Source organism: Strigops habroptila, chromosome 3 (genome assembly GCF_004027225.2).
Source record: "Strigops habroptila isolate Jane chromosome 3, bStrHab1.2.pri, whole genome shotgun sequence".
NCBI classification, from domain to species: domain Eukaryota; kingdom Metazoa; phylum Chordata; class Aves; order Psittaciformes; family Psittacidae; genus Strigops; species Strigops habroptila.
Window position 1 is genome coordinate 18096576 of NC_044279.2, and position 27441 is coordinate 18124016.

At 40.0% G+C, this 27441-nt stretch overlaps 1 protein-coding gene across 6 annotated transcripts in view; it reads left to right on the forward strand.

The window, feature by feature from the left end:
- Positions 1 to 27441, forward strand: part of TAFA5 (TAFA chemokine like family member 5) — a 426817-nt gene that overhangs the window by 389625 nt on the left and 9751 nt on the right. Inside the window, exon 4 of one of the 6 annotated variants that reach the window (XM_030480316.1) lies at positions 222 to 322. The exons of the other annotated variants lie outside the window; for them this stretch is intronic. Within the exon in view, the coding sequence (XP_030336176.1) occupies positions 222 to 281 (60 nt within the window). The 3' untranslated portion in view covers positions 282 to 322. Of the gene's footprint in view, positions 1 to 221; positions 323 to 27441 lie in introns of those variants that run through there. 6 annotated transcript variants of the gene reach the window in all.

Genomic DNA, 27441 nt, shown 5'->3' on the forward strand with positions numbered 1-27441 from the left:
TATAAATACTAGTCATGTGATAATTAACATGGTCTTTCCTGAGTGTCGTAGCACTTGTCAAATGCCATGTGGGCTGGAGCAATGACTAGAAGGTTAATTTTCAGACATGGCCAGTTCATGTGTTTAGGAGGACCATTTGACATTCTTGCAGAAGTGCTAATTTACAGGAAGATAAAAATCTGTTTTGAAGTGTTTTTACTCATACTGCAGTCTCGTTACAGAGGCTGAGTGCTACACTGGAATTACGCAAGTGTAAATCAGGACCCCAACATGAAGGGTGAAAAGAAATGCAGCAATATTGAAGCAATGCCCCCAGAGAACAGTTACCTCCAGTTAATTTGTGGAAATGTTATTCACTGCCCTGCTTTCAGACTGGCACATGCATATTGACAGAAAAAGTATATTGGGCAAGGTTTTGGCAGCAGGGGGGCTGCAGGGATGGCTTCTGTGAGAAACTGCTAGAAGCTTCCCCTGTGTCCAACAGAGCCAATGCCAGCCAGCTCCACGACGGACCCACTACTGGCCAAGGCCGAACCCATCAGCGATGGTTGTAGCACCTCTGATATAATGTATTTAAGAAGGGGAAAAAATTACTGCACAGGAGCAGTTGCAGCCAGAGAAAGAAGTGAAAATATGTGAAACAGCTTTGCAGACGCCAAGGTCAGTGCAGAAGGAGGGAGGAGGTGCTCCACACGCCGGAGCAGAGATTCCCCTGCAGCCCGTGGTGCAGACCATGGTAAGGCAGGCCGTGCCCCTGCAGCCCGTGCAGGTCCATGGTGGAGCAGATCTCCACCTGCAGCCCAGGTGGAGGACCCCATGCCAGAGCAGGAGGATGCTCAAAGGAGGCTATGACCCCATGGGAAGCCCATGCTGGAGCAGTCTCCTGGCAGGGGCTGTGGCCCCATGGAGAGAGGAGCCCACACCGGAGCAGGTTTGCTGCAGGACTTGTGACCCCGCGGGGGATCCACGCTGGAGCAGTCTGTTCCTGAAGGACTGCACCCATGGAAGGGGCCCACGCTGGAGCAGTTCACAAACTGCAGCCCATGGGAAGGATTCATGTTGGAGAAGTTCAGAGAGGACTGTGCTGTGGGGGGGACCCCACGCTGGAGCAGGGGAAGAGTGTGAGGAGTCCTCACCTGAGGAGGAAGGAGCAGTGGAGACAACATATGATGAACTGACCACAATCCCTGTTGCCCATCCCCCTGTGCCTCTTGGGGGGAGGAGGTAGAGAACTTGGAAGTAAAGTTGAGCTTGGGAGGAAGGGAGAGGTGGGGGGAAGGTGGGGTTTTTTTTTTTAAGCTTTGATTTTATTTCTCATTATTCTGCTCTTATTTGATTGGTAATAAATAAAACTAGTTTTCTCAAGTGCATGTGACGGTAACTGGTTAGTGGTCTCTCCCTGTCTTTATCTTGACCCATGAGCCTTTCATTATATTTTCTCTTTCAAGTCCAGTTGAGGAGGGCAGTGATAAAACAGCTTTGGTGGGCACCTGGCGTCCAGCCAAGCTCAACCTACCACACTAAGTATGTACTTAAATGATTTTTTTCAGTTGCAGTAGAGGCATCCATGGTAGTGAAAGGGTTAGCACTCTGTGCAAAAGGTAGTGTTTGGCTATGTGATCTTAATCTGTTTTGAATACTTCATAACATTAGTAGTGTTTTGCCAGAATCCCCTACAAAGGTTGTGGTATAACCTCCCAATGTTGTCTTAAAATGTACTGATGTGCTCATACTGATAAAATGCATTGAGTCTTTCATTCAGTACCAATATGTGAAGCCACACAGTCCATGGAACAATAATGGGATCTTCCCCAAGTCTGACTGAATGTTTTGAAAAGAAAGTCATGGTTTCAAAATAAAAATTACGTAGATGAAAGCCCAAAGCCCTCAGAGAAAGAGCATCACACAGAAATCTTCCTTTCAGATTACAGAGCGATGCAAAAGAGCATAGCATTTGTTCAGTTAATTCTAGAGGACCTCCTTTGTGTAAGCCTACTATAAAATAAGTAAGTCAAATATATTATTGCCACTCCTTCTGCATCTTGCACATACCTTTTTCCTCAGTGCCCTGCTTCATCATCCATGTGAGAGAATTGGAAACGGCTTTGAAATCACTTTGTTGCTGCATGTCTAGTAAAAAGCTGGTAAAGCATGTATATGTTGATTACATCCATAGTCTCTATGGTTTAAAACTCAGGCTTGTATTTCATAATTTATTCCAGAATATGGCTTTTCATTGTCTGAGTGAGAAAAAGGAAAAAAAAAAAGATAAAAGCAATGGGGAGAACATTCTTGCTTTGCAGTGTGTAAAATTAAAGAAGCAAAATACAATAGAAATGAAACTGCACCTGGTTGTGAGGGAATACTGTAGGTAGAGCCCCACCAGTACTACTATGAATATCCAAGGCAATACCCTGGAGCATTCAAGAACCTTGGCTCTCAGTGAGGTGAATGCCTTGAAGAAGCTTACCTGCAATGAAAGAGTTTTATGTCACCACAATTTGAAGACTGAATATGCAAAATCTTGTCAACGTGTACCTTGGGAAAATGGTGTGCAAGCAGAGTTAATTCATGTCCTGGCTAGAGCATCTGACCAAAAGCTACTCATAAAGAACGAGTTCAGTCAGAATGTGATCAGGTTTCTTCACCAATGAACCAACAAGGTTGATTTAAACTTGTTTTTTTAAGTAGTGAGGACATTAGACAAAATGTCAGTTGTAGAAAATAGGCTTGGATTGCATGATCATTAGGTAATTGAGTTTTAATTAAAGGGAAGAGTATAATGAAAGATACCAGTTTTGAATAGGCAAGCTAAGGTAGAGAAAAGTAATTAGTTACTTTTACAGGCAATGGAGCTCAGATTAGCATTTCACTTGAATGTGAGGGAGGCCTGGAAGTCCTTTGTCTTGCATGTCCAAAAATGTTCTTGAGCATATATCCTAAACAGAAAGCTAGAAGATGTTGCGGAACAGCTCAAAACTGGACAAATAACCAATATGAATGAGACATTAGGATTAAACAGGGAAACTGCAAAGGACGTAAAACCTTACGTCTTGTAGAATAAGATGAGAATTTCCAGAAGACAAATGGAAACGAAACTTTTATGGGACATTAGACTTGCCAATGTAATTATTGTCAATGCAAACACAAAACTAAAGAAGGAAAAAGGAAAAAAAACCCAAGATTGCTAAGGACATTAAAAGTAGTACAACTGTTGCCATCAAATTAAATTAATTTGTGTTTTCATTATGAGTAATGTTGAAGAGTGGTGGTAGTATGGCTCTAAGTTTCAGTGTCCCAAATAGGAAGCTTTATGTATTCAAATTGTTCTATTTGAGAAGTGAAGGTGAACTGGATAATGGACACTACATCTTCATTAGAAACAGCGGTGGCTAATCATGCCAACAGCATATCGGGAGACACTCAGCAAAGAACTTAAAAATGCCTAAACCCTCCCATTCAATTAGAACCTCATAGTTATAATGCGGTATTGTTTCCATCCGTGGTTATTTGGTTTAAACTACTTAGCTAGTCTTATTTATATTTATCTGTTTCTAACTGCAATAACAACTCTTTATTCCCAATTTGCTACTTTTGTTTTCCCAAGGCTAAACCAAATATTATTTTAATCTAGCTTATCTGACCCAAAAGCTTAGCAACTACACTTGTCTTTATTTGTATTCTCCTTTAGCCCAAAGTTAGGTCTTATTATAACAATTTCCTTCAATTCCACAGGAGTATACTCTGTTCATATGCTTTTTTTGTTATTAACTCCATCACTTCTGCATTAAGCCTTCCAACAAATATGAGTTACTGTGATAAGGTAAATATTACTTACCCTAGCAAGCACCAATAGAAGCATATCCTGGAGTTAAAAAAAAGCACTAATGCCATTGTGCAAGACACAAATGAAACTTCATCTAGATGCCATGGTTAGCTGTACTCACCATTCAAGGTTATTTCAAACTGGAACATGTAAAGAAAAGGGTTACCATAATAATCACAAAAATAAATACTTTCATAAAATAAACTTTTTTTTCTTTTCTTTTTTGAAAAGAATAGGCTTTGTGCTTCGGTCTAGAGAACTGAAGTCTGTGAGGCTATATGATTGCAACATAGGCAAGAAAATAAACACCGGAGAGAATGAACTGGTTTAAGGACAATGCAGGTAGAAGAGCAATTGAATGATAATAGTAGCAATGGACAACTGTGATCTTAAGATTAAAAGGTTTCTGATTGTCAATAGAGGTAGCCTTTGAAATAGACTCAAGTAAGCTAAGACAGCATAACCAATTCTAATGTATAGTGTGATTGGTGCAATTGCTGTATGAAGGGGATGAAATTGTTATATTCAGGAGTCTGATGGACCCTGTATTCCTTTGCTCTTTTTAAAGGGTACAATTTATTTGCATTCCTTGAGCATTGGGCCTTCTCATTGCCTATAATGGGTAAGAGGTAGGAGTCAACTGAAACAGATTATTTAATTTTATTGTCATTGTCCTTTTTTTTTTTTTTTTTTGAGGGGACAGGGAAATATTTTACTTTGGTTTTTGGATTTGTTTTTGAAGTGTGCTGTAAATCTAATCAAGAAATCCAAACAACATTTGTTAGTATTTTTGGTCTCTTCTGGTTTGTATTTGTGAGTGAAATTCATAAAAAAATATCACCTAACTCCACTGCTGACCCAATCAGAAGACCACGGCCTTAGTTCCTTTTTTGGCACTCCGTGCTTCTATAAATATTAAATACACCAATTGTGCACATCAGAGCTCTACTGAATCAGGGCTGAGATTGTCTCTTGTGTCTGCCCCTTGCCTGGATGCTCAAGGAAGCAGGAAGAGCTCCTTATACCCTTTTGTTTGATTCACTGCAAGCCCGTGCAAAGCCAGATACAACCTATCCCAGATTTATCATCTGTCCTTCAAGTACCAGGGGGCAATACGAGGAAAGAATAACAGATGTAGCCATGTGTATAGTATCAAGTGGGAAATAACTCTGAGAAATGTTTTGCATTTAACTTTAAAATATTAAGAGAATCACTCAAATGACTGTCAGACGGAAGGTCATTCAATCCTTGGAGAAAGAAGGAAAAATGTCCTATGGTGTGTCTGGAGACAGCGGAGATACAGATGGTACTTAAATCAAGCTCTCTGACCCAGACCTCAAAGTCTCTGTTGAAACTGACTCCTAGGCCTAAATATTTTCTGTTCAGTCTAATAGGGCTGTGTAACTTGCAGGATGGTATGTATTTCTACATTAGAATCCAAGAGAGCTCTGTATGAAAAATTACTACAGACAATGCATGTCAAGTATCTTTCTACACATGCATGTCTAATAAATCCACTTCTACAAAAGTTGAAAATTATTCTTACATGTCAGAATGTATCTTGATATGTGGATTCACGTGGGAGATGAAAGGCTTACAGAGTTTTGAAACCTGCAAGGACCTTTTAAGGACTGAGTAAAATTACAGTTCCTGCATTCAGAGAAGTATAAAGCTTTTTTTGAATTTCACCTGATCTCCTATGAGTTGGAAACAAGGTTTGGTGGTTCAGCTGACAGTGACTGGTATCCCTAGCATCCTACCAGCTGTCAAAAGGGCATAATGAGAAGCAATTGGTAAAACAGAAAGGGCTGGTGCAGGGAAATAGCACCGTGAAAGACTCTGCCCGTGGAGGAAGATCAGGTGTAGTGTCTGTGGGAGCAGTGAATCAAGTGCCTTGCAAGAAATGTCAACCTGAAATGTTACAGTACAAAATGCTGCAGAGCCAAAGCTCAGGAGGCTGCTGATGAGCGGTGCAAGAACGACAGCAACAAAGCTGTGTGGTCAAAATCTCAGTGCTGTAAATCGGGACCTGTACACTTAACAGCTGACACTGTCAAGCTAGCAAGGCAGAAATCATAAATGGTCATTGCAGTAATCAAATTTACACATGACTAGGCACAACCACAGCATTGTCCAGTATTCTATACCAATATTCCTAGACAAATCATGACCTAAGCTTCAAAAAAAGGCAATGCTCTTTTCTTAGTACTCTGTTTACATCATCTCCTGCTTTTTGTCTGTGTTTATGACATTACTGTTCTTTTTATCTTTGCCTGTTTTGCTAATAGCACCTCACAGTTTGTATTACAGAAAGCTGGTGCTATTAAAATTTGCATTATTTTACATACTCACTTACAGTTTATTTCTTCCACAATGTTGTTTTCATATTGTGTCTTTACACCTTCTGTGTGCAACTGTCAAGATTTTGCTGTTACTTTTAAGTGTATATGACCTTTTCAGAGAAATTGTAGTTCAGTCGAAATGGTTAATGTTTTCTTAAGAGATATCCCAATGTGCAAAGCTCCAAAACATCACAGACTGATCCAAAGAAAATTCACCTGAAAACCTCTTTGACAGTTAACTTTTCTCTGTATTAACAGTCTGACAAGACCTTTTGCAATAAATGGAGTATGTGCTAGATAGCTTGCAATTGGACAAATAGTCTGATGAAGTCAGAAAGAGCAACACAGTATGAAGGGTGTAAGCTAAGAAAACTAAGAAAAGAGAAGGTTTAGGCTCATTATCAAGTATAAGGATCATTAAGATACTTGATTCAGTAATGATGAAGCTTTGATAAAAACCGTGTTGCGCAAAGATCTCTTACATTATGTCATGAGGTCAAGAAAAAGCGAAAAAGATCCTGTGGAAAACACTTTCTCTATTTAATTGTTGGAGGAAGTGAGAAATTTTATGCTGAAAATCTCAAAGTCATAATTTGGTAGACATACATTGATTATGTAGATAAAATACTGCTTACAATTTTGTTTTAAACAGCGTATCTCACATGTAAGGGAGAGAAGAAATTGTCCAACCAAGTATGAGGGCCAGGCACTGACACAGCAGACATTTTGACAAGTCTTCCTTTATGTGTTCCTAATGTGCACTGGGATAGTGGTGACAGATAATAAAATTTCAGAAATCAAACCTGCTGTGAAACAGTACGAAGGAGATCTCTGGCTAGGGACAAGCACAGCTGGAGGAAATCTGTAAAAGACTCCACGGCTGTCGTTCCTTGATATAACAGCACATTACTCAAAGGGCCAATGCAAATAGCAGGGCCTCCATTTTTTTAACCCAAGACCTGCAGCATGAAAATGAGAAGTCTTTCCTTCTCCTTTGCATCCATGCTCTGGGGTGGGGAGAGAAATAGATATAGAAATGTTGATCCATCTTTCCTACCCGCTTGCTCCAATTAGAGGTATAGGAACAATATAGGTGTTTGCATCTATAGCTCAATTAGAGAGACACCTTAAGATACCACTAAGGCATTGCAGCCCGCCTTTCTTACTGTGGCTGTAAGACACCCTGTGGTCTTTGCAGAGGCCTTTTGGTACAAGTACAGATGTTACAGATACAGACATAATCAGCCACACATGTCCATAACATGCATTACCTGCAAGATGGGTATTCAGGTGCCAAAGGGAAGTGAAGGGGAAGCACAAAAAGAAGGAGACCCAGTGGGCACAGTGGGGAGAGAGGCACTTCATCCTTCGATACTGTTGTGGTGGTTGGTCATCACCAGTTTCGGTCCTTCTGCCCTTTCACAGGTGTACTGCCACTCCTCAAGGCAACTTTGACTGCCAGGAGCTCGTTATCTTAGGCATAATTCCTCTCAGTAGGGTGAGCTACCCAGAGAAAAAGCTACAGGTTAGAGCATCTGTTTCTACAGTAAAAGACCAGCAGATACCCATTTTACTTTCTCAAAAGCTGCTTGTGCTTTAGGCACCCATGAAAATCGAGCCCTCTTTGAAGTGGGTGCTGTTATAGCAGCCACTGTACTAGAAATCCCCTTCATGAACTATCCTTAGAGGCTAGTAAATCCTGAAAACCATTGCACCTGTGCTGCAAGAGGGTTGCCAGCTTCTGATGTCTCCTTGTAGTCTATGTGCAAGTAAATGTCCCTCACAGTTACCCCAGGAACTCCACCCTCTGCTGGTGAAAGGAGCACTTCTTCAGTTTGGCACAGAGTCATCTTGGATGCTGTCAATGCATACCTCTGAAGAGGTGCAGAATACCAGGATGTCATCCAGATATACCTATGAAGCAAGCTAAGAAGGCATCGGTATGAAGCAAGTCCCTCAGGACAGCATTTACAGAATGCTGGAATGTGGCTCGAGTATTGCAGAGACTGAATGGCATCACAGGATGCTCATAGTGCCCCATTGTAGATACACTATGGTGGACTAGGGAGCCCGCTGCAGATGCTCAGAGTGCTCCAGGTTAAGAGGCAGGGAATGCTGGTTCTTTTTAGTCTTTCTGCTTCCTGTAATCCATGCAAGAGCAGAGACTCCCATGCTTCATTATGGGAAAAACATGGAAGCCCTCTAAGGGGAGTCGGGAGGGTAGTAGATGAACCCATATACTAGATTGTTCTTGAGGTACTCCTTGAGGGTTGCTGATTCAGAATCTGAGCAGGCAGAGAGCACTTCCTCCAGGGGGTGCCTGAATAGGGAGTCACAGGTGACAGTCTCTCATACCATCAGATTGGTAAAAGGTCCTTTTGTATTGGATACGGGAAATGTGGAAGGTAGCACTTCTATAATTCCTAACATGATTATAGCATACACTGTGTGTGCGCACATAGCATAATAAAATGTCTCCCTCAAACTAGAAGGATGCTGGGGTATTGAAAATGCTTGTCACTAGGGTAAAAACACTACTTTGATAACACTTAAAATGCTAAATCTAGATATACACATTAAATCCTATATATATACTTCTAAAGTCACTTTAAAGAAACCTAAGTGCTCCTGTTGGGATGTAACGTGCTGTATATGGTAGATATAGGTAACTCATAGAAATCAGTATATCACCTCAGCCTGAAAATGCCATCAGAATGTAATACAGGAAAAAAACAGTAGTGAAATGATGCAGAAATGAATGATACCAGAGGCCTACTAATAAAGCAGTATTATACCTTCTTGGTCAGTATGCCTAGTAAACCTTACAGAAAATCCTTATTGATGATGTACAGTATAGACTGCAAGTAGCCATGTGTACAAATATCATCTTGAAAAGTACCACTGAGTTGGAATACCAAAGGCATCCATTGTAATTGCTAACACCCACAGCACCGATTACAACCTATCATGACCATGTTGCATGTGCCTTTCAGTCTTCTTGGCAGCTTGTTCTGAGGGGTGTATTTTCTGAAAAGTACAAGGACAAATCGTTCCAATGATGGGCCAGGGGAGAAAATGGAAATGCAGAAATATGATGACAAATACGATGTTTGGCTTTGCTTCAGTCACTTCAGTACTACAGTATGTAGCATGCTCAGAACTGCCAGCTTCTAAAAGAATGGAGATTTCGGCATTGTCACAGTATTTAAAACCAAGACATCTGACAGTGAACAAAAAAAAAACCCTCAAGATTTTTCCAGTCTTGCTGCATCAGCAAGATTTGATTACTTAAACTGGCACTGTCAACACAAATGCTCTTCAGGTATTTTATTTGGTGTCTCTATGTATTGCATTAGTTTAAGGTATGTGCCGTTCCAGAAGTTTATCCTGTCTTGCACCATCGAATGGTTTCTAAATTTATACAGTCTGAAGCAGCTGTTGAATTGAAAACAATGTCTTTGTCAATGAACAATGCTTTGTGTCATAGAAGGAAAATACAGTTGATCTTGAATGCAGAAAAACTAGCTACATAGTAATTCAAGTCAGTAAGTCAACTTTTACAGAAGAATTTATAGTTTGAAGTTTCTTTTGAAAACAGTTTGCATTTTTGGCAGAAGGTGCAAGTAAAGTATTCCAATAAACAGGCAAAAATTACTACCTTTAGGTGATATAGAATCATAGAATCATAGAATCATAGAATCGTAAGGGTTGGAAAGGACCTTAAGATCATCTAGTTCCAACCCCCCTGCCATGGGCAGGGACACCTTGCCCTAAACCACGTGGCTCAAGGCTCTGTCCAACCTGGCCTTGAACACCGCCAGGGATGGAGCATCCACAACCTCCCTGGGCAACCCATTCCAGTGCTTCACCACTCTCACTGTAAAGAACTTCTTCCTTATATCTAATCTAAACTTCCCCTGTTTAAGTTTGAACCCATTACCCCTTGTCCTACCACTACAGTCCCTAAGGAAGAGTCCCTCCCCAGCATCCTTGTAGACCCCCTTCAGATACTGGAAGGCTGCTATGAGGTCTCCACGCAGCCTTCTCTTCTCCAGGCTGAACAGCCCCAACTCTCTCAGCCTGTCTTCATACGGGAGATGCTCCAGCCCTCTTATCATCCTCGTGGCCCTCCTCTGGACTCGCTCCAACAGCTCCATGTCTTTTTTATGTTGAGGACACCACAACTGTACGCAGTACTCCAAGTGAGGTCTCACAAGAGCAGAGTAGAGGGGCAGGATCACCTCCTTTGACCTGCTGGTCACGCTTCTTTTGATGCAACCCAGGATACGGTTGGCTTTCTGGGCTGCAAGTGCACACTGCCAGCTCATGTTAAGCTTCTCATCAACCAACACCCCAAGTCCTTTTCTGCAGGGCTGCTCTGAATCTCTTCTCTGCACAACCTGTAGCAGTGCCTGGGATTGCCCCGACCCAGGTGTAGGACCTTACACTTGGCTTGGTTAAACTTCATAAGGTTGGCATCGGCCCACCTCACAAGCGTGTCAAGGTCCCTCTGGATGGCATCCCTTCCCTCCAGCATATCAACCGAACCACACAGCTTGGTGTCATCGGCAAACTTGGTGAGGGCGCACTCAATCCCACTGTCCATGTCGCCGACAAAGATGTTGAACAGGACCGGTCCCAACACCGATCCGTGACACCACTGGTTACAGGTTTCCAACTGGACATCGAGCCATTTACCACAACTCTTTGCGTGCGGCCATCGAGCCAGTCTTTTATCCACCAAGTGGTCCATCTATCAAATTGATGTCTCTCCAATTTAGAGACAAAGATGTCATGCGGGACAGTGTCAAACGCTTTGCACAAGTCCAAGTAGATGACGTCAACTGCTTGCCCCTGTCCATCAGTTCTGTGGCTCCATCATAGAAGGCCACCAAATTGGTCAGGCAGGATTTCCCCTTACTGAAGCCATGTTGGCTGTCACCAACCACCTCGTTGTTTTTCATGTGCCTTAGCATGTTTTCCAGGAGAAACTGTTCCAAGATTTTGCCAGGCACAGAGGTGAGACTGACTGGTCTGTAGTTCCCTGGGTCTTCCACCTTCCCCTTCTTGAAAATGGGGGTTATATTACCCTTCTTCCAGTCATCGGGAACTTCACCTGACTGCCAGGATTTTTCGAATATGATGGACAGTGGCTTAGCAACTTCATTCGCCAGCTCCTTCAGGACCCGTGGATGGATTTCGTCAGGTCCCATGGACTTGTGCACGTTCAGGTTCTTAAGCTGGTCTCGAACCTGATCCTCTCCTACAGTGGGCCTTAGGTATTCATTCTCACAGTCCCTGCATTTGCTTTCCAGGACTTTCGTGGTGTGGTCAGAGCATTTGCTGGTGAAGACTGAGGCAAAGAAGTCATTAAGAACCTCAGCCTTCTCCAAATCCATGGTAGCCAGTTCTCCTGATAGCTTCTGGAGAGGGCCCACATTGTCCCTAGTCTGTCTTTTATTTGCTACGTATCTATAGAATCCTTTCCTGTTATCTTTTATATCCCTTGCCAAACTTAATTCTAGCTGGGCCTTAGCTTTCCTAACCTGGTCCCTACCTTCCCGGGCAATGCTCCTGTATTCTTCCCAGGCTGCCTGTCCTTGCTTCCACCTTCTATAAGCTTCTTTTTTCCCTCTAAGTTTCCTCAGCAGCTCCTTGTCCATCCATGGAGGTCTCCTGGCCCTCCTGCTGCACTTTCTTCTAGTCGGGATGCAACACTCTTGAGCACGTAGCAGGTGATCCTTGAATATCGACCAGCAGTCTTGGGCCCCCCTGCCCTCTAGGACTGTATCCCATGAAACCTTACTAAGGAGGTTCCTGAAGAGGCCAAAGTCTGCTTTCTTGAAGTCCAGGGCAGTGAGCTTGCTGCATGCTCTTCTCACCGTCCTGAGGATCTCAAACTCAACCATCTCGTGATCACTAGAGCCAAGGCTGCCCTGGAGCGTTACATTTCCAACCAGTCCCTCCCTGTTGGTGAGCACAAGGTCCAGCATGGCACCTCTCCTCGTCGGCTCCTCTACTGCTTGAAAGAGGAAGTTGTCTTCCACACAATCGAGGAACCTCCTGGATTGCTTGTGCCGGGCCGTACCGTCCCTCCAACAGATGTCAGGATAGTTGAAGTCCCCCATGAGGACAAGGGCCTGCGAGCGTGAGGCTGCTCCTATCTGTCTGTAGAGCGCTTCATCCACAGAGTCCTCTTGATCAGGCGGCCTGTAACAGATCCCCACCGTAATGTCCCCTGTTGCTGTTTTCCCTTTGATCCTGACCCACAAACACTCTGTTACCTCATCACCCGTCCCCAGACAGAGTTCCATACTCTCTAGCCTATCACTGACATAGATAGCAACGCCCCCTCTCTGTCTGCCTGGCCTGTCTTTTCTAAACAGCCTGTAACCTTCCATTCCGACACTCCAGTCGTAGGAGCCATCCCACCATGTTTCTGTGATACCAATGACATCATATTCCCGTAGCCTTGCACACATCTCTAATTCCTCTTGCTTGTTCCCCATACTACGGGCATTTGTATAGAGGCACCTTAGCCGAGCTCCAAATGCAGCCAACTCAATGGCTGGAGCAGCTGTTGACTGTAGAAGGATGACAGTACATCTTTCTGTACACATACTACTACCCAAATGGTAACACGTATGAATAGTAACCTGATTAACTGGATTTAAAAGCATCCCTTCCAGTACCTTATGTTTGATATTGCCATATTCTTCTCACTGAGCAAATCAAAAGATGCATTAGAATGGTCATTCATATTCTTAGTTAACAATGTTAATTCCTTGAGTAAGAGTGAACTCATGGAAGACTATGTGATATATTCTTAACTGTATTGCTTTGTCAAGAACAAGAGTTCTTTCCAGCAGAAATGCCTCTTTTGGACGGGAAGGTAACATGATGCCTTCTTTAATTAAGGGCAGATATGTTCATTTTCATGCTTGATCAGCCATGGTGTCTTGCGTTTTGCTGCCTCTATTCATCTGGTGTGTTTACCCAGATATCTTGGTCATGTAAACTGAGCAAATTCTCTGGACAGGAGTATGCTGTTCACAAACAGCAAAACTATAGCAGCCATCAAAACGTGGAAATCAGGCTTCTTGAGAGCAAAGCAACTATGCGTTTTTTTTAGCTCAGACTATAGTGAGGGAACTGAAAAGCCAACAGGAAAACATCTTGAACACATTAATCATAATCTAAGGGAACTTCAGAGGCATCTGTGAGAGTATTCTGTCTATTGATCCACATAGTGGAAAGAGGTGGTTCACTAATCCCTTCATCCCAGGTGCTGTGGACAGTGCAGTGCAGGTTGAGCCATCTCAACAATAGCTGACAAGCTTGACCTCTGATAAGACAATAAACTCAAAGTTCTTTAGCCAGGAACTGGATATGCTTAGTCTGTCTCTGAAGAATGATTGTCCAGCATGAGTTGTAAACACTTTATCCTGTTTTATCCACTGTAAATCAAAATGTTTTCAGTGCTGGCAATGAAAATGAAGCATTTTTAGCTTGTTAAATGAAAGGGACTGAAGGACAATACTTCTTTTCATCATTAAACTTTATTTGGAACACGTTTCACAGATGATGGATGGCTCTTGTGAATCGTCTTTAAAATTACAAATTACCTTCTTGAACCTTCATACAAGCTATTAGATTTCCTCTTAATATAGAAAATCAATGCAGATTAATATAGAAATCACCTAAAATTATTAGCAGCCATAATTTCAGCTCTTGTGCACATACGACATGAGATATTACTTGTCCCCAAAACTTTCCATTCCAAATGTGTGGGAATTAGTATGTCAGATAAAGAAAAGAGGAAAGGAGATAAGTAAAAGTTAAAAAGACCAGTTAACATCTGGTATGTAGCATTTGTAAAGTCAAGTTACTTTTAGTTAATGAATGGTTATATTGTAAAATACATGGGTAGTTTGGAAATAGCTGGCTGGTTCCTGAGAAAAGGGGAAACCCAGTCTTCATGAAGATGGCATTACTTGAAATTGTATGATAATTGTTTCAAACACAGTGACCTTCTGCTGAAGCTTATGGTTCTTAGAAAGGCGAATTCCAATATAGGAATCCTAAGATCTGATGAAAGGGTCTACTTTGAGTCCTGTATGTTCAAAGACTCTATAGAAAGCAATCGTTACTTTGGTCATGTAAATGCTGCAAGATAAACCACTTGTAATTACTAAATTTTTCTAGTATATTACATCTCTGTCATTACCCTTGTATTTATCTTTCTCAGGAAGTGCTATAATATTGCAGCTAATTCAGTACAGCTTTGCATTGCCTCTGAAAAGGAGGTTCTTCTAGGCCTGGGTGGAAATTCACGTCCACCTCTTGCAACTAGCAAATGTGTGCATAAATCAGTTGAGCTCACTGGTCTGACAGAAAGTGTTTTTTCCCTTTTTTTAATGAGCTTATTTTCTATCAGATCAGTGAGCTTTTCCAGTTCTTCTTTGATTGCACCATAATTAGATTTGAAACAAATGAATAAGCAACTGCGTATGATGCAAGAAAGAACGGAATAGGCTAAAGAGTGAACTACATAGCTGTGCTAGCATTGTTTAATGAAACCACACCTTTACTTCTATATCTGGAAGGTCTGGTAATCAAAGTAAAAGAGTTAGCAGATTTGCACTGACTTTACTATTGCAATCAATTACCCTCTTTCATCCTTTTGGTTCATTGTATATGTGTCCTCTTTTATCTAAAGATGGTGAAGTGTCGGTCGCTTCAAATTATGGTAACAAAGAACAAGACTACCAAAAACATTTACCATGCCCTTAATCTGACTGGATTACCTTTGAATAATAGTGAACCAAACTACATTATAGAAACATAAATAAAATGTTTTTGCTACAGAATCCCATGCAGATCCTTATATTTGTGTACTACTGTCAACATCTACCCTATGTAGCAAAGTTCAGTGTTATTTTCCATGCTGTTAGAAGTTTGTCTCATAAAAATGATTTAGGTTTTACCCTACCCATATGACCGTACACAGACAACCATGAGTTTGTACTCTAAATCAGATACAGTTTGCTGGCCTTTTTCCATGCCAAAAAAATGCATGATTCCCTTTCACATAGACCGCTTTATGGTGAATCAGCTTCACAATGAATTTGATTGTCTGCCAGTGGGGTTTTTCAGCCTGGATTCACCAGCCAGCTGATCACCAGAGAGGAAAGTAATAATAATAGTAAGAAAAGTACATCAGATTTTTTTTTTTAAGAGTTGAAGGTTAGGAACCACACAGATGTGACAGTTGTCACTCTAGAAGTAATAGTCTTAGAACAAACTAAAACCATCACATACTATTGGATTATCAAAGGAATGGATGTCACTGGTTTCAGGTGGTTTAATCCTGTATTTTCATAATAAACTACTCAGGTTTGATTGAGGATAGGGAAGGAGATTTCATCTTCATTGTCATAGTTTAACGTAGATCTCTACTTTTTGTTAATGTTCATTTCCACTGTGGGGACTAATACAAAAATGTTCATGCTTTGCTTCTGATATCTCAGACAGTGATAACTGTCTTAGAACAGAATTGTCATGATTTGCACAAATCAGTAGATACTGGACAGATTTAGTAGAGGATTTCAAGAGCAAGCAGAGACTGCACTTTCACAGTTCAGGCCTCTGCAAAAGAGAGACATGACAGTGGAAAGAATTTGCACAACAATATTCATACAGTAGCTATTTGTGAGTTAGTAGCAATCCTATTTAAATTACATCTGTGCACATAAAATCATTAATCTGTACTTTCCCAATGGGAATTTAAACTATAATCTTTAATATTATAAATCAAGCAGCTTTGAAATTAATGAAATATATTTTTAGTGGTTTAATGTACTATATTATGGACAGTATCAATTAGATGCAAAGGATGAGTTGACTAGCTCAATTGTCATTCCTTTAAAACTTACCTCAGGATAGTATTACATGATACATAATGGTATGGCTTTCCATTTTTATGGATCCTCTTGCAGTGTCATCTATTTTGATTTAAACAAAGGTTAGGAATATATTAATAGTTGCAAAAGTTATATTTCTGCTTTTATTTTAAATTTCCCTGTGATTTTGTTGCATATTTTTCTAAGTAATGAAGAAATTTTCTTGATTTGTTTTGCAACACGTGACACAAGGGAAAAATAATGGCTTAATCATCTTAGAAAAAATAAGAATAGTAGCAACATTTATAAATATATTAAAGGAGGAAAATGTTCAGAAAAGATCTATTAAAATATATTTCCCCTGAGGAAATATAATATCAGGTTGCATGATTAATTTACAGCATCTCAAGGATTCACTGAAACCCATCTTAAATTTCTTTATGTATGGGATCAATTCCATTTTATTGCTGTGAGATTTATGCAATAAAGCAAATAAATGGTTGATTTATCTCACTGTTCCACTTGTGTGACAAAGCACAAGACTGAAAACATGAAGAGAGATGAAGTCAACTGATGTACAAGAAAGAATTGATTGTATGCTAATGCTAGATTTGTGAAGATAGTTGTTTTAGACTTTTTTTATCATTTTCAATGTTTTCTTAACATCAGGCACACCAAATAAATTATTCATTTAAAATAATTATTTTTGCACTTATACTTGAATACCTTGTGTGTATATAGTCCCAATATTTTAGAAAGTTCAGAAATTCTGCCTTTTGAATGGAAAATGAAATTCTCTATTTAGGTCAAGAGTACATAGTGCAATGGAAATGTGCTATAAGTTTCCTAAGTGTTCTCCAAAGTACCTGAACAATGTCCAGGTGACACCATCACTAGTAATGAGAGTCACCTACTTTCTTTAGATATATTACTCACAACTGGGGATTTTTTATTCTTCCAGAAAAAATAAGAATGGGAAGGGATGATGCTTGTGTAAGAAACCAAAGTTCAGCTACCATAAAAGCTTGGAAAAGATGCTATATAAGGAGAACATTTGGAAAGCTTATTTTGTAAAACGAACATCTGTCAAAGAAACTGGGCTTAAAAGGGAATCTTTGTGAAGACTTTTCCTGAATTTTCAATCAACTTTAATGATAAATGCAGCTCCTGACTTACACAAGAATCAGTGGACAACCATGTCTTCCTGGCATGTTGTCTTGACATCTCATTAACTTCTGCCTGCAACTGAAGGTGTGGCTGATTTTTTTTTTTTAATTAGGTGTAAGTAAGTTCAGCCCTGGCTATTCCAGTGATCATCAGGGATCATAGAATGGTGGAATCAGAGAATCATTTAGGCTGGAAAATAGCTTTAAGATCATCAAGTCCAGCTGTTAACCTAGCACTGCCAAGTCCACCACTAAATCATGTCCCTAGGTGCCTCCAATTTTTATGTCTTTTAAATACCTCCAGGAATGCTGACTCCACCACTTCCCTGGACAGCCTCTTCCAGTGCTTGAGAACCCTTTCAGGAAAGAAAAATTTTCTAATATCCCATCTAAACCTGTCCTGGTACAACTTGAGATCATCTCCTCTTGTCCTGTTACTTGTTACTTGGGAGAAGAGACCAACACCCACCTTGCTACAGCCCCCTTTCAGGTTATTGCAGGGAGCGATAAGGTGCCCCGAGCCTGCTCTTCCCCAGACTAAACAACCCCAGTTCCCTCAGCCATTCCTCATAAGACTTGTGCTCCAGACCCCTCACCAGCTTCACTGCTCTTCTTTGGACATTGTCCAGCACCTCAATGTCTTCCTTGTAGTGAGTGGCCCAGAACTGAACACAGTATTTGAGGTGTAGCCTCACCAGTGCTGAGTACAGGGGGATGATCACTGCCCTGGCCCTGCTGGCTGCACTAGTGCTTATACAGGCCAGGATCTTGGCTGCCTGGGCACAAGCTGGCTCATGCTCAGCGGCCGTCAGTCAGCACCCACAGATCCCTTTTCTGCCGAGCAGCTTTCCAGCCACTCTTCCCCACCCTGTAGCATTGCACAGGGGTTTTGTGACCCAGGTGCTGATCCCAGCACTGAGCCTTGTTGAACCTCATACCATTGGCTTCATCCCATCAATCTAGCCTGTCCAGATCCCTCTGTAGAGCCTTCCTACAGCTTATTAGTAGAATGAATGTTAAAACTTCTTAATATTCTAATTTAACAGCTATGTACAGTTTGTTTGGTTTTCTTTTTTTTTTTTTTCCTCCAAGTACACATTTAAAGATCCCATATGCTAAGGGACTCATGCTTTAACTTGAGGTGTGTAGCAAGATTTCATCTCCAAATAAAATCTTCTTTATTTAACACAGGACAGCCTGCCACTCCACCTTCCATTTTGCCCCTCATTTATTCTACTTAAATTTCAATCAGCATGTGGTAACCATGAGAGGTGTGTTTGAGGAAGTTGGAATGGGATTCCCTTAAAGGCAGTCTACATTTGCTTACAGATACTTGGTTTCTACTGGATATCTCCATGTCCTCAGAAGATTTGGTCAAACACCTGCATTGCTTTAAAATGAAAATCATAGAAGAGAAAATAAACAATCTTCTGCAAAGTAGTATGCAACCTTTACCATTAAACAGCCAGGCCAGTGTGGCAGGTTTTTTTAATATACGTATACCATATAACCTGTAGGACTTCTCTTTGTTTCTGATAGCAAGACATGTCTGCTTATGGAATATTTTTACTTTCCTTTTTTATTAAATAAGATATTTTAGCAAAATTAAATTTCACCAGACATGCTGGGGGGGGGGGGGGGGGGGGCTGTGGTGTTTTTATTTTTATAAAACATGAATCATAAAAGCAGTCTTACCATGGAGGAAGTGCTGTTCAAAACCACAGAGAAATTTTTGGTACATCTGCTGCCCTTGATAGCTACTCACAGCAAAAATGCCTTAAATTTCACCTTCCTTATTTCCAAGAGAAAAAGTAAATGAATGGATGTGACTCTGAAACTAGGAGGAAGGGCAGGAGAAAAGGTTTTAGGTTTCAGCTTTTTCCTTTTTTTTTTTTTTTAAACTTGTCTTAGTGGTCAGTCAGTCATGCACCTTTTATACCTTTAATTTTTCATGAGGAGTTATATGATTTCCATTTACTTCCCTAGGATCAGAACAAGGGCATGAAGTTGCTATATGCTGATGCAGTGGCTGGAGTGAGGGTGCTATTCAGGGTCATAGGTTCTCTCAGTCACCTCTTGTCTGTCCTATTGAGTGGGAATCTTTCATTCATTTCATGAGCATTAAACTGGTGGGCAATACTGGGCCCCAAATTAGCTTTAGAAATGAATGGGTTGTTGGCTGCATCTTAATATGAGATAGACCTTGGTGACAGGGAAGGCTATATGAAGCTGGAAGGTGCTATAAAGAGGCACTGTGCCATGTACAAACTCCTTCTCAGGTCCCTGGGATGCACCACAGACAGACAGTACTTTACTGAAGGCAACTGTTATGGAGCAGAAAATACTCACCTCCTTTTGTGTAGTATAGCCCACTGTCAGTTGATGCGAAGAAGATGGAGCTGAAACTCCAGTCTTCCCACCCATTTTTGTGTGCTTGTTACAGGTAAGATGTGATAAAAGGCATCCATTTATGCCTCCTTGTGTTTGGAGCTGAGACATGAGACAGCTTGCGGTTATATACAGGAGTAGCACATATCGTGTGCTATCTTGACCAGTTTAAAAACTGAAGATGCTACACCCAGTCCAAGGGAAAGAAGTAAATGTTGGGGGAATTTTAAAATGTAGTTGTTTTAAAAGACAACAACATCACCATGAGGAGCTGCCAGCACCTTTTTTCACAGTCCCTTTCTCTTGTATTTTCGATTACTCCTTTTTTATTACTAACGGTAATACAGGGTTATTAGATTGAACAAACAGCAGGATCATTCTAGCGATAAGACAGAGTATGCTTTAGTGAGTCACAAATGCAGTCCTCAGAGGATATGATACATTTATAAAGTTTGTCATTTTTTGTCTCGTCTTAGCATCTCCAGAACATCTTATAGAACTTGTTGAGAGCATCTGGTTGAGCTCTTTGAGAGCTGGTCTGACCTTAGACATTCCAGTCAGTCCTGCATGCCTACAGTGTAGCTTTGGTATGAAAAACATCTGCAAAAATGGCTTTGCCAATTTCCACTCTCTGTGTGCTTCAGCAATTCCAATTCAAGTTAACTTCATTAAGAAAACTAGGTCTCCTTATGTATTTTTTCTTAGTGTGAAACATCTTTTGAGGAGACATCCTTTAAAGACAAGGTGAAGGGTGAGACTGGTGAATGTTGAGAGTGAAGACATGCAATAGGGTATCTGGTCGCTCATCATGTGCAAAACCTGTCAGCATTCCTTGCTCCTAAAGTAGACATTCCTCTTGAATCTTGTGATGCTGTATTTGTCATATTTACACTGGAAGGCACTTGAGTGATATTTACTGGGTAAATATTCTGTTATGCTACAGTGTTCAAAATGCTCTGGATCCTTTTCAAAAGCAATTTGGGAGCTTTATTCACTCTTGACTTCCTTTTCATAATTCCTGAGGACTATAGCCCGTAGTCAATACAGAGGTAAGTGCTTTCTAACAGTGAGGTCAAGAATGTGTATTTAAAAATGGTTTTCAATAGATTTGGTGTGGTGATTAAGGCACAAATGTTGATGGAAACAGATTATCAGAGAGACCACAAGGGGAAATAGGCTTTCTTGAACGGAACCATGCTCTACTTGAATTCTCTAGTGCAATGTATTTCTGTATATGCTGTTCCTGGTTTATTGATAAGGCTGAAATCCAAGACTGTTTTCAACAAATATCCTGCCTAGTATCTTTGGGCTTTATAATTTTATGAACAACCTATTTTTCCCTTACAGGCAGTACAGGCATATCATTTGCATGCAGTTGCTTACAGGCATATCATTTTACTTCTGCACACACCCAGAGGTGTGGTTACTGTGGCAAAACTGACCAATTCAGCACCTGTCTTGTAGCTACGTGCATTTGATATCCACTAAGTGCATATTCCCTTGCTTAAGTCTGAACCGAGGCTGATCCGGTGCGTATTGGTACTCCAGGCTTCTGAACAAAGCACTGAATACAAAGGTAATTTCCTCAAAAACCAGAGCAGGGGAAGAATGCACCAGCCACCTTTTTATAACAATACCAGAATCCAATCCCTCAGGAGGTTTCATGGAGTCTGAATGTCATTTTGCAGGCTAAGTGCCTGGGGACTAATAGTTCTGGGAACCTCTGGGGATTGGGGCTGTCCAAACTTCTATCAAGTCAATTTGTCAGAAGTCAGGTATTCTGCTCTACCTCTCCTTTTCCAGACTTCTGTCACATAGTACACATAAGGCAGAAGATTGTAGAAGACTGATTCTCTTCAAGGAAGTGGCTGGTCTTCTGCAATTTATTCCTGTGTCAGGCACTTGCCACAGCTACCACCTGGCTTTGCTACTAGGAGCTGTTCCTGGTGAAGAAAAGTAGGCAAGCACCCATGATCACTGGAGCCTGATCAGATCCATCAGCGTTCAGTATGCTGAGACATCTTCACATGGCATGCTGGGATTAATGAATCGAACCCTTGGGCTTAGTGGTTAGACCTAACTAAAAATGATTACTGATGAAGCAAAGAAGCTCGTGCTCTATTCTCTTTTCAGTGTAGGAATTGAAAACTTCTTTGTCTCTAGTCTGCAGTTAAAGTAAGGGAGGACAAACACTAAACCTTTCTTGGTTTAGGTGTATCACTGTGCATACCACAGGAACATTGTAAGGAGGAGGGAGAACATAATACTGCAACCTAGAAGAGAGGATGTTCTTTTGAAGGGAACCTTAAGAAATGAAAAAGAAGAAAATACTTGAATAGTTCTTTACACATCATCTGATTAAAAATAGACTTGGAGCTGTGAACAGGTTGACATTGCACTGTAAGACATCCACCTAAGAAGTACTAACCAGAACCTGCAAACTCACACAAATCAGCTAAGTGCTTCTCTGATGTAATAAAGTAAAAGAATAACTGCTGTGCTAACAGCCTTACTGTTTCCAGATACTGCACCTAAACATCTCCTTAGGCCCCTTACCTCTTTCTATGATTTAGTGTTACAGAAGCGTACCCCTTATTCCCTCTTCAGAAGCCCAGTGAATAACTTTCATTTATAGGTGATAGCTATGAACTATGTTTAAGGTAAAGTATGGCCATTAGCTGACGTTTTAGATATTACAACAGACCATATGCCTTATTTGTGGTAGGAATTGAATTGAGAGATCTACAGTCTTTGGTCATACAGTTGAACAGTCATAAATCAAAAGCTTTTTATTACAGATATTAACTATCAGAAATTTAATCAACGTGGAACTAATTACATTTATTTGGCAAAAGGTCCATAGAGCATTTATTTTAATTATTTGTCATTTTATAAGCCTTAAGGTCATAGCCAAGAGTTCAGTTTATCTTTCTTATCTTGAGAATGAAGTACTTCTTTCCCTTAACTCACAAACTTGCCAAACAGAAGTGCTTTGCCACACTTTTCCCATGAGGACACTGTATGTTGCATTTTCTATGAGCAGAATATCCTTTGCAGAGATGTCTGGGAAATAAGCCAGTTTTAATGGTCTCAGGAGAATCTGCAGGATTGCAGAAAAACAAAAAAATATACTTATATTTAAGTACATTAATGTCTCAAATTAGCACAGCAAATGGCAATTGACAGCTTTTGATAAATCTTGGCAAGAATTTCAAATCAAACTATATGTGAGGCTTTAAATCAAAATGTATTTATCGCTTTGTTGCCACTAATACAGATCTGTAGCTTCTGAGTTATGTCTACTTACAATCCATATAATTTCTTTCCAAAATTTTAGAGCTGTTTGTGTGGTTTTGGCCTATCAGACAACTGCATCTTGCAAGTGAGCAGAGCAGTGTCATTACTAGGAATGATAGAATCACTTTCAAGTCACCCTGTTTGTTAATTTCGATAGCAAAGTGGACCACTGCTGTTTGTATGTGCTTGGCCATGGGTGCCTGGTCCATCTTTGAGAAAGATCACCTCTGGCAAATACAGGTAATATTTTTTTTTTTTTTTCCATCTGGAGTCAGCCCAGAGCATTCCAGCTGTCAGAGCTCTGACTTACCACTGTGCTAGATTTTGAGCAAAAACTCCCAGGAACAGAGCTTATTGGTGGAATAAGCAGACACTCTAGTATTTATATAAGAACACTAGTGTAATCAAGTATCAACATAAGTACACCTTTAAACTGAAAACCAGGGTGAAAAGGTCTTCTATTACCCATGTATATAGCTGTTTTGCGTTTTAGAAGTCAGTATGAAGAGACAGTATCACAATTAATTAAGCACACTTTATCAGAGCTTAAAGACTTGATTGATAGTGCCTATATTGTAAAAAAGTGAACTCTCCTCATGCCTTTTAGTCAGATAGTGGGCCATTATGGAGTTTTTAAAAGGAAAGGGAGAAGATTCAGGAATAATTGCAAACTCTCCTGAGCCTGTTAAATAAACAATCTATCAGAGCAATAACTAATCGTATTTGTTAAAACTTGGAATTTTCACTTATTTTTCCCATTGAAGTATTTCAATACTTTCAATTTTTGAATCCAAAAGAAACTTTTAAATTATATCACTATATTTCTCATTTTCATTACTCTTATGACATTGTTTCATGATGTATCAGTAGCAATTTGAATGTGTTTCGTTCCTACTGATGTGTTAAAATAGGATGTATTGATCAAATAATTTTTTTAGGTATACATTTTATTTTGTGATTGTCTTATTTTTAAATTATTAGGGCCTCGTGCTACTTAACACTGATTAAAACATCTAGATCAAAGTGTCCTCTCTCTGTTCTGTAATGAAAAGAAGCTAAGCATCGAATGTACTAATGAGGAAAGCAGCTGTTTTCCTGCTAATATCTTAGCTTGAAATAATTTTTTCTAGGAAGATGAAAACATCATCTTATCTTTAGAAGTTGCAAAGCATACAGTTGTTTATAAAAAAAAGTAAAAAAATAACAAGAGAAACAAAACCCCAAGAAACACATTTTTTAAAGTATCAAAAAAGTAATTAGTGAGAATGAGATATATTCATCTATATAAGGCAGCTACCAGTCACATGACTTCAGAAACTAGTTTGCCTTGTCCATCGTCAATGGAGACACATAGGTCCTTCCAAAAGGTGAGGTTTAATTTCGTTTACATGATAAAAACAATTGTATTTTTTCCTCAAAGACTATCAGGATATATGCTTTTAGAGCATTTGGTGTGATTTATGTGTTCTAACTGGAGGCATCTAAATAAGATAACCAAAGTGTACATAGTTGCAGTATGCACTGTCAAACTGACCTCAAACTGTCTGGTTTTCGATAAATTGTCCTTAACTAACAAAATCATAAGTTAGGCTTTTAGATGCCCAATGGGATAATTATTACAACCGAGGTTTTTCTTTTTCAGATAGAAGTATTTTATAGTTTCACAGAATCGCAGGATCATAGAAAGCTTGAGGTTGGAAGGGGTCACTGGAGATCATCAAGTCCAATCTCCCTGCTCAGGCAGGGTCACCTAAAGCACAGTACTCAGGATTGTGTCCAGATGGCTCTTGAATGTCTCTGAATGTCTCTGGGAAAGGAGACTCCACAACCTCTCTGGGCAACCTATTCCAATGCTCAGTTCTGTTGTCTGACACCACCACAGCACAGATATCAATGTGACACTGAAAATAAGACATTCTATTCAGTTCTTACTAACAAGCGATGTTAATTATTTCAGTAAGAAATGACAGAATTAATAGTATTTGCTCATAATAGCATATCTTATTAGAGAGTACTACTCCTGGGATGCAAAACGAAAAAGTAATTGATTCACTTTAAAATGAAAGTTTAACTTTTTGAAATACCATTTTTTTCTTAAGCAAGATTATTCAAAACCAATTTTACATATTCTTGCACCTATTGAGTCTAACAGTGATAACACACTTTAAGAACAGAGTTAATCATCGTATGTAGAGAACAGCTGTGGCTAAGCCTTACAAACAGCTATGAATGCTGGGGCAAATCTTATGCTTGTACCTTGCAAGACTGTCTTTCAATAGCTTTCCTGCCTATGTTGTAATTCCCACAGTGGTCCCTGTGAATCTTACAGAATCTGCGGAACACACCCACATCGTCTCCTACACAGAGCATATTTCCTCTCCTACTTAAAAAAAAAAAAAAAAAAAGAAAATGAAAATGAAAAAGAAAAAGAAAATTTAAATTGCTTTTTTCCATTTCTGTTTAATTAGCGAAAAAGGGCCAATGTCAGAGAAACAGAAACTATTTTGTGTTAATTAACCCTGATAAAGTGACATCTTCAAGAAACCCATAGCTTAAGCCAAGACCTGTTCTGAGGAGAATATACAGGTCTCCTTCTGACAGCAGAAGCTCAAACCATGTAATTTCCTTTGTGCATTAGTCCTGTTCTATGTGGCATGTAATTCCTGACCTCAAAAGAAAGATTGATCATGGCTTCTTCCATCTGATATTTATGAAATGTTGCCTAGCATGTCTGGCAGAGTCAGTAATACATTTTCCTCTTTTTCTGTTTTGTCTCTTGTTTCTATAGCATCTGCATTTTGTGTGATTTCTCATTAAACATTCTCAAGTTTCACCCACACAGCCCATCTGGACTATAGTTAATATTTTAGGACCTATCCCCTTAACTTTGATGTACTTTCTTGTAACTGCTAAAACATGGTGATATCTCTTCCTTCTGTCTTGAGAACCTCCCCCTCACAAACCCAGACATACCAGAGGAACCAAGGGCTTCATAGCTGACAGCAGCTGAAGTCTTTCAAATCTCTTGTATATTTTTTTCAAATCTGAGAAAATCTATGATGAGAAAAAGAAGTCTGTGAGTTCTCAGCAGCAAAAATCTTACCATAATTATCAGAGTAATGTCCTAAAGTATCGAATGTTATATAAAAAATAAGTTACATGTTAGTGGTTCCTGGGTTTGGTTTGTTGCATTAGATTATGAACTCTGAAATGGTACTGTGATGAACAGCACAGGTACTGTGTGATCCACCACACTGCATTCACTAATGACACTGTCGATACTATATCTTGATCTCTGTCTTCACCTGAAGCTTATTTGCTTCTCAGGTTCATTGAATTTCAGCTGAGTAACTGTTTTATGAACCAGCAAGGTCCATTCTACACCTATGATTGGAGCAAGTGAGGAATGGAAAACATTTTACTCTTATTTAACCCAGAAAAATCTCTTAAATAGCTCAATAATTTTTTAAGTATTCTCAGGGTCTGGTGTTACTATTTGTCATTCTTATAATGTGAAAACAAGCTTGAAAGATAACAAAGGTCAGATAAATGTTTCTAAGAAACAAATTGACAGCTCTCATAACACTTGTAATGACATGTGCTTAATGTAATAAGATGCCCATCTGTGATCGCATCCCCTTGAACTTCTAGGATTGTGTGATCCGTGCAATGACATTTCTTAAGGATGGACCTACATAAATGTTTCATGGTCTGTCTCGTCGTTTTAGCTAACTGAACCACAATTGCTTGCTTCTTAAGCGCAGGGGCTGATCACAAGATTGGTATCTTATTCCTCTTCCCTACCATCTGCAAGACACAACCCAGAGGAAATGCTCAATCACAAAATATGCTTTGGGCAGCGATGCATGTGGAGTTACCCTAGAGTCTAGTGGGTCGCCTGTGACAACATGAGGCCCAGTGAGTCACAAGCAGGAGCTGCTTGGGACTCTTCAGCTTGAGAAAAGAGAATAAGGGCAGAATTCACTTCTCTGAACCCATGTGTCCAGGGCAACCTAGATGCTTAAAATGTGTTCAGGAGTGCAAATATAGGACACAAGGCATTTTGAAGCAGCATCTGGAGATCAGGGCAAATGTTCAAATGTGTCCTACAAACACTAAGCATCTATGTTTAGGCAGAATTAAACTCTAGATTTTGTTGACCTTGACTGAGATTGCACTTTATCTTCACATATAGATACCCACATTTAGGTCTCATAATCTCTGAACTTGATCCAAGGAGATTGTAATAATGGGGAGTTGAAGGCTGTCATGGAAGAGACACTAGGCTAGGAATCCCTAAAATCTGATTGATTGAGAAAGGTTCCTACAAAGTAGAGGATTCACTCCACTTCTATGAGACACATGAAACTAGGTAAGGTGATAAGATTCTCTGAGACTGATATCTTTGTGTGTCCAGAGACAATCCAATTCACTTCCTCTCCTGCTCTCTGGAAGTTGTATTGCAGCCGCTTGTATTATATAGTTCTGGGTTTTGTCTGTGTAAAATTCATTGTAAATTA